The sequence below is a fragment of the Vulpes lagopus genome, chromosome 3 (assembly GCF_018345385.1).
Source record: "Vulpes lagopus strain Blue_001 chromosome 3, ASM1834538v1, whole genome shotgun sequence".
Taxonomy (NCBI): Eukaryota; Metazoa; Chordata; class Mammalia; order Carnivora; family Canidae; genus Vulpes; species Vulpes lagopus.
In genome coordinates, this window is record NC_054826.1 from 54,072,906 (window position 1) to 54,089,568 (window position 16,663).

The window sequence follows — 16,663 nt, forward strand, 5'->3', positions numbered from 1 at the left end:
AGGCTTCACTCTTGTACACTTTTTTTTTTTAAGATTTTATTTATTCATGAGAGACACAGAGAGAGAGGCAGAGACACAGGCAGAGGGAGAGGCAGGCTCCCTGCAGGGGGCTCGATGTGGGACTCCATCCCAGGACCCTAGGACCACGCCCTGAGCCAAAGGTAGACGCTAAACCGCTGAGCCCCCCTGGGGGCCCCTGTCTTGTACACTTCTATGGGTTTTGACAAATATGTAATATCATGTACCCACAATTATAGTATTAGAATCATTTCAAACCCCCTAAAAGTTCCCCCGCATTCCACTCCTGTTATTCCCAGTTGCGCCCTGTAAGCCCTTGGCAACCACCTACTGCGACACTGTTGCCTTTTCCAGAACACCATATGGTACATGGACTTTCCAGACTGGCTCCTTTCTCTTAGTCATATGTATTTAAGGTTCTTCTGTGTCTTTATGTGCCTTGATAGAGCAGTTCTTTCAGTATGCCTTTAAAAAGTCTTTTCCTTTGATAAATATTTACTGTACTTCTGTATCAGTACTGATAGAAATATAATACGGGTCACAAACTTGCTTTTTCTAGTAGCCACTTTAAAAAGGCTAAAAAGAGGGATCCCTGGGTGGCTCAGTGGTTGAGCATCTGCCTTTGGCTCAGGTCGTAATCCCCGGGTCCTGGGATCGAGTCCTGCATCGGGCTCCTGCAGGGAGTCTACGTCTCCCTCTGCCTGTGTCTCTGTTTCTGTGTCTCTCATGAATAAATAAAATCTTAAAAAGCCTAAAGAGCAGAGCAGATGAAATTAATTTTAATAACACATTCTACTTACTATATTCAAAATACTGTCATTTCAGCATTTAATCAGTGTAAAAGTATTGAGATATTTTATACATATATCTTTTGTACTCAGCCTTTTATTTTTTTAAAGATTTTATTTATTTATTTATGATAGAAAGAGAGAGAGAGAGGAGCAGAGACACAGGCAGAAGGAGAAGCAGGCTCCATGCAGGGAGCCCGACATAGGACTCGATCCCGGGGCTCCAGGATCGCGCCCTGGGCCAAAGGCAGGTGCCATCCAGGGATCCCCTGCTCAGCCTTTTAGTATAAAATTCAGTGTGTTCTATTTTCAGCACGTCCCCACTTGGACGGGCCACATTTCCAGCGCTTAGCAGACACACGCAGCAGGACACAGCAGCACTGTGCTGGGTACTGAAGACAGAGCAGGGGACAAAAGGACAACGTCTCTGTCCTCACATAGTTGACAGTCTAGTCAATGACAGAGAAGTAAACACACCATTTTGGAGAGCGAGGTGTCCGTCTGTGGTATCATAGGCTGGGAAGCTGACTTAGTTTGCCGGGGCAGTCAGGGAGGCTTTTCCCAGGCTGGGAACCGAGGAGGAGGCATTAACCATCAATTATCTATTGCCACAATAATGTAGTATAACGAACCACTCCAAAATGCACAGGCTTAGTGTAATAACTATTCATCATCACTCCCGAGTCTAAAGTCACCTGGGCAGCTCATCTGGCCCCGGGTGGGCTCGCACACGCATCTGTGGGCAGCAGCGGGTCAGGTAGGTAGCGATGCCAATCCTGGCTTGGCTTGAGTGTTTGAGGCCTGCTGGCTGGACTGGCGTAGGATGACCTCAGCTCTTTTCCATGTGGCTTCTCAGGCTCCAGCAGGCTAGCCCAGGCCTGTTCTTACGGTAGAGGCGGGGACCCAAGAGAGAATGTGCAAGCGTTCAAGGTTTCCCGAGACTCCAGCTCAGAACTGTGTCACTTGGGCACGTTCCTCGGGCCGCGCCAAGCTACCAGGCCAGCCCGGATCCCGCGAGGAGCTGCGAAGTCCCATTACAAACGGTGTGCATTCGGGGGGGGATGGAAAACTTAGGCGATTTCTGTCTTCCATCCTCTGTATTACTTAAAAGGCTTTCAATTCCACCAGGAAGTTATATGTAAAAAAGAATATTCTAAATTTGTATGTGACCAATAAAATGTCCTCAAAATATATAAACACGAAAATAGAACTACAGGAAGAAATGTACACGCTCGCTCCTGACGGTGGCTGGTTTCAGGGGACCTTTCGCCATTATTGACAGGTCCAGCACACACAGACAGTTAGTGAGGACATAGAAGGGCTGAGCACATTCCCGAGGAATCCATCGGACACATACAGCAGACGTTGTGTGTGAGGCTCCATTCTAGGTGTGCTGGGCATCTGGCAGTGAACAAGTCAACAATCCCTGTCCTCCTAGAGTTTATAGGCTGGTGGAAGCAAACAAATTATAAGCCAGTTAATAGGTAAGACAACTGTGAAGACTACCATCAAGAAAAACAAAGGGGGAAGGGGAGATGAATGCCAGGCTGGCAGGGAGAGGGACTTAATTTAAACGGCACAGTCAGGGTAGATACTACCGAGGAGACACCTGAGGCCTAAAAGCAGTGAGTCAGGTAGGTGCTTATCTCCAGGACTAGAGGAGGGAACAGCAGCACAGAGGCCCTGAGGAGGAGCTGGTTTGGCAGGTTCTAGCAGTAGGCAGAGGCAGGCCTGGTAAGGTGTGTGCCCTGCCAGGAGTGCTCAGGGGCCCAATCACCCATGGCTTCATAGTTCACAAGACTATTTTGGATTTTAGTCTTGGTGATGGGAAGCTCCAGGAGGGCTTTTGTTGGGAGTGGGGTGGGGAGGAAGGACATCGGGAGCATTGGGGTGAGAAGATGGCTGTTTGAAGACAATGGTCAGGTCGCCAGACCTTCAGAGGTTGCTGGGTACCAATCCTCGTCAGGTAACGACCAGGGACCTTTCCTTGCTTTGCCTTTCAACTACTTAGACAGCAGTTTATTCCCCAAAGGATGTCACCATCTCAGGAGAAACATATTCCAATTATTCTGGAAAACAAGGTAATTGTGACTACAGTAGTGTTCATTTTCTCAATTCTCAGAATGAAAACCGATCCAAGGTGAGAACAAAGGGTAGCTGCAGGTAGCACTCCTCTTCCCCTTGGGAAAACCTAGTCAACTATTTATGGAGCTACAGGTTATGTGAAACTATTGTCAGTTCCAAGTCACTTTCAAGATACAATCTTACAACAAAGACAGAAGTAAATGGGGGAGCATTTAAGCAAATACTTACTGAGCACCTACTATGTGCTGATTTAGCAGGACAAAGATCCTTCCTCTCATTGGGAAGATAAACATGTAACATAAACACAAAAATATGTGATATGTTAGATGAGATGAAAATATAAAGTAGTGAGCATTAAGACTGGGGTGTTACAATTCAAAATGGCCTGCTTGGGAGGGGAGACTACTTGAAAAGTCCTTTCTACCTCCTATGGGCAGAACAAAGAGTAGGGTTGGGGAGTGTCAGGGAGGTAGGGGTAGGGCCTGGCCCTTACACAACCACTATAACATGCAAGGGTGGGATTTGTAATTTATAATTTTATTCCCCGTCCTAAGACAAGGAAACATTTCCTGTAACCAGTGTGATCATCTCTGACTTCTGGTTCTCTGAAGTGAATCGTGTAAATTGTGATACATTTTACTACGCACTATCAGAAAAAGTTTATAGGGCTCTATTTAGCAACTCCGGTTCTGACAGTTCCCATGCCTGGGCTAGAACAGAGACCCAAAAATGGCAGAACAGATTGTTCTATTAGTTTTCTTTGCAGGATTTTATTTTTTCAGCCGAAACAAAGTATGAGTCCACCTGCGTGGCCCTGCCTGAAGAAGGCCCAGGGTTTGAATTTCCTCCAGGAGGGGCCTTAGAATATGCAGTCTTTATTTTTTTATTTTAAATATTTTATTTCTTTATTCATGAGACACACAGAGAGAGGGAGGCAGAGACACAGGCGGAGGGAGAAGCAGGCTCCATGCAGGGAGCCCGACGTGGGACTCCATCCCGGGTCTCCAGGATCACGCCCTGGGCTGAAGGCAGACGCTCCACCGCTGAGCCCCCTGGGCTTCCCAAATAGGCAGTCTTCAGTGTGAGATGCAGGAGAGCAGAGAGCCCTAGCACAGCTCCGTTCAGAATAGACTAAGCTTCCACAGACTAAACACACACGTATCATTTTGTATTAGATTCAACAGTGTCTGTAAGTAGTAATGGGTATCCCACGACCGGTACGAAAAGATTTGATTTCCTCATTAGCTATCAAGGGAGTAGCAAATGCCAACCTCTCAATTTCCTCACTTGTAAAACAGGGATAACAGGCAGGGATGCAAATGAAAAGCCTGGCATCATACCTGTTGTATAATAGGTTCTCTCTCTCCCTTCCCCCATCTTAACAAAGATCAGAGATTAGGCATATCTATAGGCATCCTTTAAAAACTAGGGCTTCTCGATCCTTAATGCGTAGAACAGTTCCCTGGGGCATCCTGTTGAAAGTGCAGATTCTTTTTTTTTTTTTTTTTTTTTTTTTAAGATTTTATTTATTCAGTTATAATAGACACAAAGCGTGGGGGCGGGGGGAGCGAGAAGCAGGCTCCATGCTGGGAACCTGACGTGGGACTTGACCCTGGGGCTCCAGAATCATACCCTGGGCCAAAGACAGGCGCTATACCGCTGAGCCACCCAGGGATCCCCAAAAGTGCAGATTCTGCTTCAGTGGAGTTGGGGCCCGGGGTTCTGTATTCCCGACAAGCTTCCAGGGTAATGACATGCTGCTGAGCTGGGATCACTCTTTGAGTAGCAAGAATTTAACACAATGCAAATTCCAAAAACAGTTACTGCACAAAAAGCCCCTCAGTGGGCTCCATGGTTTGTCTCTTTCTATAAAAAAATTAACTCTTCTACTGAATGCCTCATGTGGAATCACTTCCCCAACCAAGTAACCAGGCCAGGTCATAAAGAACACATCTTTTGGCGCAGGAGGGTTCACAGCACTACTTCTGCGGGAAGATCTTGCAATGGTCTCTCCACCGCTTCTGGCTTTTTGATCTTAGCCTTTTTCTCTGATGATAATTACCCCTTAATTAGCACCCACCACTCTGTCATCTGAGTAATTATAGTAAGTGCAGCTTGCACCTCTGCTGGCAATCTCTAAACGAAAAAATGATAAAATAAGATCCTGTATGCTGATGTTTTTTAAAAAGGCCCAAACTGACCCAAATACAAGTTCCTGCACACACTGCCCAACACAGACCCGCTATAATCCTGTAAGCCATCGAGAGTTGGTTTATTTTAAAACAACCAGGAGAAAGTATGGTCATGATATTTTGGAAAACTGTAGATGTCAGAATACAAATTTTGCCAGCTGCAGCAGCAGCAGCAGCAGTGCAAAAGCAAAAACAATTCAGGCATGATAAAATCCACCTTAAATTCCTAGTGGGAAGGGCCGCAGGATCTCAGAAATTACTTTTTTTTCTTTATTCGGAGTTTCCCCGAATCTATTGGAGGAATCCGGTTAACTCAAAGCAGATTACCCACATTGGAGGGAGAAGGGGCGGGGTTTTCACTAGAAGCAATTAGTTTTCTAATTTCCCAGGTGCACTCTTCCATTCACCACCCACCCAACAGCAGGGCCGTCCAGGCCCGATGAATCATGCGCCTCTCTCAGCACGAACTGCCTGTACTACTTTCTAGAACGCTGTTTTCCCCACTGCAGTCTTAAAAGAAAAAAAAAAAAGACAGAAATCCTCCCCAAATTTCCAATTTCTGCATCGGGGATACACTGACACGGAAAAAAAAAAAAAAAAGAGCCCCAAGAGCACGGAGGAGCGCCCGGTGTAAGGGACATCCGAGGGGCTGGGGCCGCGGGCCGCGCAGGGATGGGAGGCGCGCCGCTGGCCTGCCTTGCCCCCTCGCCCCGCACCTGCAGGAGCCCTTTGCAAGTGCATCTCGGACTCCAAACGATCTTACAAAGCTGGCAAAACTTTCCCCCCCCCCTTTTTTTTTTTTTTTAGTTCTTACGTAACCACATCACCGTTATCACACCGCGCAAGGTCAACGGTGGTTCGTGTCGCCGGGGTCAGAGCCGGGGCGGCCCGGGCCGCAGCGGGAGCATCTCCCGGCCGGGGTGACGTCACCCGCGGTCCCCGCCGTCGGGCCGCCGCCCGCCCGGCTCCCGAGCTCCCTGCTCCCGGGCAGGCCTGGCGCAGCTGCACCGCCCGCCGTCCCCAGGCTCCGGCGGGTCCCTGGGGGGGAAGCGATTGACACAGCTGCCTGCGCCGCGCCCCCGGGGCCTCTCCCGCAGCACCTGCGTCTGCCCGCGGGGGGCCGGGCGCTGCGAGCGGGCTGCGAGCCGCCTCCGGAGCCGCCGCCGCCCGCGCCTCCCGCCGCCACCGCCGCCCGCGCCTCCCGTCGCCCGCTCCCGCGCCCAGCGCGCGCGCGCGCGGCGGCCTCGCGAACGCGGACTACAACTCCCGTCGGGTCCCGCGGCCGGGCCAATGGCGGGCGCCGGCGCATGCGGGGAGCGGCGCCTGCGCGGCGGGTTGAGTAAGCGGCCGCGTGATTGGCTGCGCGGCGCGCCGGCCGCGCGGGGCCTGTGGGAAGCGGAGTGACGGAGCGAGCGGCTGTTGGAGGAAGGAGGTGGGGGCCGGGAGCGCAAATGGCGTTGAGATGGTCCAGGGCCGCGTTCAAACTCCAGCGCTGACCACCCCCCGGCGGAAGCGGCGGCGCGGGAGGCGGCGGCGGCCTCGCGGGGGCCCGTAGCCGGCGCGGCGGCGGCCAGGGAGGCCTAGGCCCGGCGCGGCCGGCGGCGCTCGAGGCGGGGAGGGAAGTTGCGGGGCCGCCGCTCCCCCCCCCGCCGGGCTTCCTATTTACCCCGAGCCGCGGCGCGGGCTCCGACGGCGGCCGAGCGGCGCGCGGGCCGGGCTGCTCTGCCGCGCGGGGCCGCGGGGAGCGGGAGAGGCGGCGGCGGCCCGAGGCCCGAGCACCCGCCCGGCGCCGGGGTAAGTGGGGGGGCGCGGCGGGGCGGGCGGGGGCGGCCGTCGCTCGGGTGCCCGCGTTCCGAGTTGCTTCCGGGCCGGCGCTGCCCGCGGGGCCCGGCGGCGGGGGCTTCCGGGGCGCCGGGGGCCGCATCCAGGTCCCGGCGGGGCGCGGCGGGGGGGGCGCGGGGGGCGGGGAGGAAAGTTACGGCCCGGGGCGCCGGCCCCTCCGCGGCAACCCGGAGCCCGTGGGGGCCGCTGCCGACGCGGCCCTGCGCTGCGGGCGGGCCTCGGCTGCCCCCCCCCCCCCCCCGCCCTGCGGCCGCCGCCGCCGCCGCACTTGCCTGCACCTCGGACCCGGCCTGGGTCGGAAGCAAGGGCCCAGCGACCTGGGAAGACTTGGCCGCGAGTCCTGCGCCCCTCCCCGGGGCGGCGGAGCCTTGGGCGCCGTGCTCGGGTGCGGGCTCGGGTGCGGGCTCGCTCCACACCCCCCCCCCCCCGGGCTTGCACGCGCGCGGCCCGCCGGGCTCCCGCACATGCCATCAGCGCCGTCCCCGGAAAGACGGGGAGCCCTGGAGGGGGACCCGGGAGGACGGGGTGTTATGTAACGGGCGCCCGTGGCTCACGCTCAGCTCGGCGGCCGCCGGGTGCTCACCGAGCGTCGCCCCTGCGCGCCCTGCCCGTGTCCCCCCCCTCCGCCCCCCTGCCTTTCCAAGCCGAAGCACCGCAGGCGCTGCTCTGTCCGCCTCCGAGCATCCAGGGCGCGCACAGGACGTGGTGTCTTAGGGGGACGGACGCGCGGTTGCTGCCACCTTCCACCGCCGCCCCACGCAGCGACCTCCCGTATGCCCAGGGCTGGTTTGCAGGCTCTGAACTCGCAGCAGGGCCGGTCCCGTGGCTCCTGGACCTCCCCCCTGCCCCCCTCCCGGGGCCCGAAGGAGCTTCAGTCTAGGTTTTTGGTCTGGCCTCTAGTCGACGTTTTTAGGCGATGGCTGCTGTGTGAGCGTCTGCGAAAGGTTCCGGCTCCCGTGGTGTCTGCGCGCGGTGTGCGCGCCGGGGCCCCGCGCTCCCGCAGGACCGAGACGACCCGACTGCGTGGCCCCCACATGACCCCGGGTCCCCGGGCGGGTGGGGGCCGCACCCAACAGGCCATGCAGGCATCCCCCAGCCTGAGTCTGCCTTCTCTCAGGAAAAGGGTTTGCCACCTGCCTGAAAGGCCTGCACCACTGTTCTTGCTCCGCGCAGGTCTGTAGGACGACTCAACGGTCACTTTGTCAAGTTAGTTGGTCTCTCAAAAAAGGAGAGGGAAAGTCCTCCGCTGCACGCGTAGGAAACTCAGTTCACCAGCGATGGATGTTGTAAGAATTTAAGTTAGCAAAGGAAAAATGGGTTTACAGACCGAAATGTATTCCGTGTCATTCCTAGTGCTGTGTTTTAGATTTCAGAGTATGAAGAAGGTTGGCTTTTCAAGACCTACACAATGGTTTATTTTTCTTCCTAGATGATATTTAATATATGGATATTTAAACTTCAGAAGGTTGCAGTGTAGGAGATAGACAAGAATGGAGTGTTTAAAATGTACTGCAACTTGCTTTGAAAATGTTTTGCTCTTAATTTACTGTCCTGAAGTTTGTCATAGATGGGTTACTGTTCTGTAGACGCATCAGATGAGTACAATTTATCTTTTATAAAGCCGAGAGGGAAATAAACCTCTGCGTTTCTGTTGCTTCCTTTAATAGTCGGCAGGCCAGTGTAATTATGCTGCAGTTCACCAGCTTCAGTAACTCAGCAAGTGAGCACAGCACTAGAGGGACAAGGGAGACAGAACAAGTAGGGGTTGTTACGCACAGGGAGAGGACCAGCTGGGGAATATTTTTCAAGTCACAGTTCAGACCACATGAGACAAAGAATCAGAATCTTTACGATTGTGTTAAAAAACTTCAGGTTCTAATAAATGAAAAATAATACATTTTTCTGCCCCCCCCCCCTTTTTTTCCTTTATATGAATAAATGCTCTAAAGTTTCAAAGACCTGATTTAGTCAGTTATTTGATGTTTCTGAGATCCTGGAAAAAAATTTACATTTCGTGCTTAAGATTTTATGAGTAATAACCCTAGTCATATTATTATTTTTTTAAGGTAACAGTGATATTTATGAGAATTGTGCATAGATTAATTTTATACTTAAAAAAATTGATGTTCTGTTACTAAGTTGGTACTGGGGATAAGTTGGTTAGTCATTATACTTGCTTACTTTGTCAATAGCATATGAATGTGTACTCTTTGAGATAAGGAGATTAAGATCTGGAAATCTATAGGATAAAAAAAATGAGTCCCTTTCTTTATATGCCCTTCCATATTTATTCAAGCATTTTTAAATGTTTGTATCTTGCATGTTGAAAAGCCCCATGGGGAGAATCCCTGGGTTCTTATTTTTACATTCAGTGTTAACATTTGTTAAGTATTTGGTGATTATATATATTCTTACTTTTTTTTCCCCCCCACAGAGAATATGAAACAGGTGTCAAAATGACATCCAGATTTGGGAAAACATACAGTAGGAAAGGAGGAAATGGCAGTTCAAAATTCGATGAAGTCTTTTCCAATAAACGGACCACCCTTAGCACAAAATGGGGAGAGACCACATTTATGGCTAAATTAGGGCAGAAGAGGCCCAATTTCAAACCAGATATCCAAGAAATTCCGAAGAAACCTAAGGTGGAAGAAGAAAATACTGGAGATCCTTTTGGATTTGATAGTGATGATGAGTCTCTACCAGTTTCTTCAAAGAATTTAGCCCAGGGTAAGGGTTCCTCTTACTCAGAATCTAGTGAAGCTGCTCAGCTGGAAGAGGTCACTTCTGTACTTGAAGCTAATAGCAAAATTAGTCATGCAGTGGGCGAAGACAGTGTTGTATCTGATAAATGCTTACTTTTGGAAGAAACTTTGGTTGGGAAAGAAAGGAGCACAAACCGAATCTTAGAAGATGATGCAAGCAGAAGTAGCTGTGCTAAATTAGCGACTTCAGGTAAGTTTTGAATTTTTTTATCCTGAGCCAGAAGAGCTTTGTGTAAGCTGTTTTGGTAAATGCTTTAAATTCTAAAATACCGTGCTTCTTGGGTTCTCTTTTTGCATTTATGATTAATGGGGACTATAGACACTCTTGTAGAAGAGACCTAAGAACTTTAAAGAAACCAATTGGGGGTTGAAATTTTACTTAAGCAACTTGGATATGAATATGAATCCAGACTGTTTACTCACCACATTTTGGGAACAGTTTTTCCTATGTCTCCAACTCTATTTCCATTAAGAAGCATCTCTTTTTGTTGTGTTAGCGTGACACAGTATCTCGTTTCTGCTACTGTGGAGGGTTTGTATTGTTACTGATAATGGAAATAAGATGAGCATTTACAATGAGGATTAAGTTTAGGAGTGTTAGGCTTTCCTTCAAACCTAGTTTGGAAAGATTAAGGGGGTATTGTGGAAACATTGAAGAATTGAACTTCATTGCAATTTGAGATTTATTTGGAGTCTGGTGCTGGTAGCAACTTGTATTAATAGATTTTAATCCACAAGATCAGTTGTAGTTTTAAAGTGTTAATTTGTAAATCCGGCATCTAGCGTTCATTCAAAAAAAAAAAACAACAAAAAACAGTATGTTTTGTCTGTTGTACCTCTACTCCTTTTGTAAAAGATTTGAGACTTAGAGTAAATGGTAAAAGTGCAATTAATTAAAAGACCGAAGAGCTAAGATCAGAGATAGCAGGAGAGATAGCCTGCTTGGTTTATTAGCAACAGGACAAGGATGGCACTGTAGTTGCAAACAGACCTTAGTTTTTGACTTCCTGGCAAAGTTTGGTGATACAAAAAAGTTATGTAGATCTCCTATTTTGAAAGGAAGGAAGAACAAAACTTTCCTAGTACTGAATTCTCAGGAGTTTGCTCCCCTGAGGCTTAATGTAAGTGCTTCAAACAGTATAATAAAAGACGTTGCCTTGCATAGTTTTACGAAAAATGCTGAATGTTTTTCACTCTTTTTCTCACCCTTGGATGAGAGGATGAGCCAGCTGTTATTGTCATTCCCTTGATCCTCCCGGTTAATTTCGATTTGGCTGTCCTTATGCTTTGTCACAGTTCTTCTGAAACATTGTTCAAAACTTAAGGTTAGAATAAACTTTATTGAAAAAACAGATTAAAAACTGTTTCCCAGATCAGCTCCTAAAAACGTATCACAATCGTAGGACTGTTGAACCTAAATAAACTAACGCAGGTCTCCTTACTTTATAGATGAGGCTCAAAGAGGTCGAGTGACTCTCCAAGATTGGCTAGTGGCAGAATTGGAATGAGGTTCATTTATCGATTTTTAACGTGTTAAGCGCATACTGCGTACCCTCCACTGTGATAGGCTGTGGGAGTGCCGTTGCACTTCAGTTATCCAGCGTTCCTACTGCTTGCTGTACCTTGTCCTCTGATAGTTAATCCACAGTGCGGGGCACGTAACCTGGAGGAAGGAAGGTGAGGGTGAGATAGTGGTGAAACTGGTCAAGGAAGGCAGACCCAGCTTCCTCAAGTGCGTTTTTGAGAACAGGGTATCCCTGGCAGGCAGGGGGTCACAACAGCAGGATGAACATTTGGGTAGAGGGACAATACGAACTTAGAAATTAAAAATACCTAGACAGCAGTTGCTTATGCAGTTTTGCCGATGTTACATCTGTACTGTGTCCCCACCGCCGTTTGAAGTTGTTTGGTGGGAACTGGAAACAGTTTTCTGTAGAAATGAATTATTAGATTCCCAGTCTGATATAGCTACCTTGTAGTTTTGCTGCTGATACTGTGGACTGAAGGGGAGCCCAAACTCCCGTTATAATAGTTTTGTGAGGAGAAAATGTGTGCTAGAGTACAGATAAATAGATATTTAAGAACATCTTGTCCCTCTTCCTCCTTCATGAGGTATATGTAGTGGAAAGGGCGTGGAGCAGCACTATGAATATTTTTTTGCCCTCTCTTTTCCCTTGACCACCTAGAGCTGCAGCAACCCACTTGTAGCATAAGAGGGAACTTTGAAGGAATGCTTTTAGTTCTCATGGTAGTCTTATTCTTTTTTTTTTAATTTTTTATTTATTTATTTATGATAGTCACACACAGAGAGAGAGAGAGAGAGAGAGGAAGAGACACAGGTAGAGGGAGAAGCAGGCTCCATGGACCGGAAGCCCGACGTGGGATTCGATCCCGGGTCTCTAGGATCGCCCCCTGGGCCAAAGGCAGGTGCCAAATCGCTGCGCCACCCAGGGATCCCCCTGGTAGTCTTATTCTAAGTTCTTAAAAACCATTTATATGGGCAGCCCCGGGTGGCTCAGCGGTTTAGTGCTGCCTTCGGCCCAGGGCGTGATCTGGGGACCTGAGATTGAGTCCCACGTCGGGTTCCCTGCATGGAGCCTGCTTCTCCCTCTGCCTGCCTGCCTGTCTGCCTGCCTGTCTCTGTCTCTAAAAACAAACAAACAAAACAAAACAAAAAACAACACACATTTATAGATTTGTGTGTTTATAAGTTGGTTATAGTTTTGGAAATATTTCTGTATGTTATGGCTTTCCTTTTTTTTGCCCCTACTCTCTAACATCTGGGCATTTCCCTGTATCTAGACTCTTCTTGAATACGACTGTCAGCTTGTCATTGCCTTTACTCTCATTCAGAAAGCCTTCTGGTTTTAGTTGAAGTTTAGAAATCCAAATTTAAATTTCTGATAAAGGCGGTTTTCATAAATCTAAAGTGGTTCCTAACCTTTTTTGAGTTAAAGATCCTTTGAGAGTGATAAAATTTTGGACTTAGAAAAAAAAACGCTTGTATGTGTAATGTTTCAAATCTTTTGCAGGTCATTTTTGCACACTTTATTCAAGAGCCTTTGAGAAATTTTATGTTAACGTTTGTTCAAAGTGCACAAGCTAAATTCTGTAATATCCTTTCAGTGGAATGTTCCTGCTCATTCAGATCATTTTCACTGTAGAATTATATCACATCAGTGAGAAGGGCTTATCCAAATTCAAATTTGCTGTATTATTTCTCCTGGTATTAAGTTTAAAGTGCATCTCTTTCTCTGTGCGGGAATATGTGGTTAATTTTTAACTACTATTAAGATTTTTTTCATATATATGTATTATGTTTTATACCTGGTAGTACTTTTTTATTTATTTATTTTTTAAGATCGAGCCCAATCCCGGGACTCAATTCCACGACCCCAGAATCAAGAGTCAGATAGATGCTCAACCAACTGAGCCACCCAGGTGCCCATCAACTCACTTGATTCTTTTTTTATTTTTTATTTATTTTATTTTATTTTATTTTTTTATTTATTTATGATAGTCACAGAGAGAGAGAGAGAGGCAGAGACACAGGCGGAGGGAGAAGCAGGCTCCATGCACCGGGAGCCCGATGTGGGATTCGATCCCGGGTCTCCAGGATCGCGCCCTGGGCCAAAGGCAGGCGCCAAACCGCTGCGCCACCCAGGGATCCCAACTCACTTGATTCTTAAAACAACCTCACAAGATAGGTGCTATTATCATCTACATTTTTATTTTATTTATTTCTTAATGATTTTATTTATTTATTCATGAGAGACACAGAGAGAGGGAAAGAGGCAGAGGCACAGCCACAGGCAGAGGGAGAAGCAGGCTCCACGCAGGGAGCCCGACGTGGGACTCTGGGACTTGATCCCGGGTCTCCAGGATCACGCCCCAGGCTGAAGGCGGTGCTAAACCACTGAGCCACTGGGGCTGCCCTAACTTTGATTTTTAAAAAACAGAAAACTTAGGGGCACCTAGGTGGCTCAGTCAATTAAGCATCTGCCTTTGGCTCAGGTCATGATCTCAGAGTCCTGGAATGGAGCCCTGTGTGGGACTCCCTGCTCAGTGGGGAGTCTGCTTCTCTCTCTCCCTCGGCGCCCCCTCCCCTTGTGTGTGCACATACGCACTTTCTCTCTCTCTGATAAATAAAGTATTAAAAAAAACTTATACCAGCTTCAGCAGTTGTCAGTATATGAGAAATCTTGTTTCATTTGCTCTATACTCTACTTCCCATCCTCTACTCCCTGGATTATTTTAAAGATTTATTTATTTATTTATTTATTTATTTATTTATTTATTTGAGAAAGAGATTTGGAAAGGGAGGGAGAGAAAATGTGTGTATAGGTAGAGGGAGAGAAGCAGGCTTCCCTCTGAGAATGAAGCCCAATACAGGGCTTGGGGCTGATCTCCTGACCTTGAGGTCAAAATTCAAGCCAAAATCAAGAGTCAGATACTCAGCCTACTAAACTACCTGGGCATTCCTCCCTGGATGATGATGATGGTGATTATTATTATTATTATTAGAGATTTTATTTCTTTATCTGAGAGAGCACAACATGCAACAGAGGGAAGGAGCAAGAGAGAGAAGGAGACTCACTGCTGAGCCTGATGTAGGGCTTGATCTCAGGACCCTGAGATCATGACCCGAGCCAAAGGTAGATGGTTAACTAACTGAGCTATCCAGGCACCCCTCCCTGAATTATCTTTTTTTAAAAGATTTTATTTATTTATTCATGAGACACACACACACAGAGAGAGGCAAGGACACAGGCAGAGACACAGGCAGAGGGAGAAGCAGGCTCCATGCAGGGAGCCCGATGTGGGACTTGATCCCGGGACCCCAGGACCACGCCCTGGGCCGAAGGCATGCGCCAAGCTGCTGAGCCACTCAGGCGTCCCTGCTCCCTGAATTATCTTACTGCAGATTCAGGACTTATATTTTTATCTGCAAGTACTTTAGTTGTAATTGCTGTTGAAGTGAGTTCTCAAAACAGGTGTGCCACTTAAAACTGACTGTTAGCAGGACCTAAAGGATTGCCTTTTTAAGAGGTCTTGGAATATTCTTTAAAGTGTGGAATCCAGGGCTGTGTGCATTAGGGGCAAAAGGCGGCTTCTCTTGCCTTTTGTATGAGGCTACTTCCATTTTCCATGTTTGTGCTTTCTGCTATACGTTTTTAATCTGGACTCTAGAATAAAGTATGCAAAGACTTATATTTCTACTTGGCACACTTTCCTTGCCAGCCAGCTGGGATTCAGTCTACACATCCTGCCAAATATTGAGATAACTACTGCATAGGCTCTTAATTTGCATGACTGGTTTTGTAGCCAATACATTTTTTCCATTTGCTTAAAGCTGTACTGAGTGTTTGTATGTTAGAGGGCTGTTATTGTCAGGAATTTAAGAACTTTGATTTGGAACTGAAGATGATTTTTAGCAAGGGATGCATTGTTCTATTCCTGAAAGCTTAAAGTAGGCCAGGAACTTGTGATGTGAGATGAGATTGTCATCTGCTTATTGGATAAAGTGTAGGTGATTAATTAGGATTATTAATTCTGAAAGTATAGTATCACCAATAATTCCTAGCCTTCATTTAGGTATTGAATGCATTTGTTTAGAATATAATCGAGTCATAACTGAAATCCTTTTAAGAGAAATAGATAAGAGACCTATTACTTATTTAGCTCCTACTTTATGTCGAACCCTGTATATATCAATTGATTCTTAATCACAACTATGTAAGTCAGGCTTTATTTCCATTTTATAGAGGTAGAGCACATTTCAGTGAATAATTTGAATTACTAATAGAAGGTCTGAGAAACATCCAAAGTGTTCTTTTCATGAATGAACATAATTTTGTCATATTAAAAGACTTCTATTTAAAATAACAATGTTACTGGGGCACCTGGGTGGCAGAGTTGCTTAAGCGACTCTTGATTTTAGCTTAGGCTCGCTCAGGTCATGATCTCAGAGTCTCAGAGCAAGCCTGAGTCAGACTCTATGCTCAGTGGGGAGTCTGCTGGAGATTCCCCGCCCCCCACGCCTTGTGTGTGTGCTCTCTCAAATCCTCTTAAAGTTTTTTTTTTTTTTTTTTTTAGATTTTATTTATTTGACAGAGTGAGTGAGCAAGAGAGCGCAAGCAGAGGCAGAGGCAGAGAAACAGACTCCCCTCTGAGCAGGGCCTGGTGCAGGCTTAATCCCAGGACCTGATCATGACCTGACCTGAAGGCAGATGCTTAAGTGACTGAGCCATCCAGGCGCCTCGATAAAGAAATCTTTAAAAAAATATCAGTGTCACTGTGTAATCAGTTTTATCTTGATGTTGGAAATGACTGATGGGAATGGATTCCCTCTTGCCGTTATTTAAATAGTTTTCTTTTTAATAGGAATTGTATCCTAAGTAATTATAACAGTGAATAAAACTGACCTTATTTTTATAAGTAATAAGTTTTTTTTTATTTTTTGTGTTGTGTACAAATGGAAATTCAATATGCAAATTCTGAAAGACTGTAATTTTAAGTTTCGTTTGTTTTAAAGTAGAATTTTTTTTTTTAAAACTTTATTTATTTAGGGATGCCTGGGTGTGGTTCAGCGGTTGAGCGTCTGCCTTCTGCTCAGGGCCTGCCTTCTGCTCGGGGCGTGATCCTGGAGTCCCGGGATCAAGTCCCACATTGGGCTCCCCGCAGGGAGCCTGGTTCTCCCTCTGCCTGTGTCTCTGCCCCCCTCTCTCTCTCTGTGTCTCTCATGACTAAATAAATAAAATACTAAAAAAAAAAAAAACCAAAACCAGATTTATTTATTTTTTTTTTCTAGTAATTTCTGTACCCAACATGGGGCTTGAACTCATAACCCTGAGATCAAGAGTTGCATGCTCTTCCACCTTAATCAGTTAGGTGCCCCAGAACTTTAATTTCTTGTAAAATGTTTTTTAGTAAAAAAGAGAGTTAGTTTCAAGGTCTAAGTAATAACAAAAGT

At 47.3% G+C, this 16,663-nt stretch overlaps 1 protein-coding gene across 4 annotated transcripts in view; it reads left to right on the forward strand.

Annotated features, from left to right (window-relative positions):
- The first annotated feature begins 6,396 nt into the window (after nt 1-6,396).
- Nucleotides 6,397-16,663, forward strand: part of WAPL (WAPL cohesin release factor) — an 80,301-nt gene continuing 70,034 nt past the window's right edge. The window contains exons 1-2 of one of the 4 annotated variants that reach the window (XM_041748597.1): nt 6,397-6,515; nt 9,360-9,880. In XM_041748597.1, coding sequence (XP_041604531.1) covers nt 9,382-9,880 — 499 coding nt within the window. In that variant the 5' untranslated portion in view covers nt 6,397-6,515; nt 9,360-9,381. Of the gene's footprint in view, nt 6,878-9,359; nt 9,881-16,663 lie in introns of all 4 variants that reach the window. The other 3 variants (XM_041748599.1, XM_041748598.1, XM_041748596.1) reach the window with 3 other exon arrangements.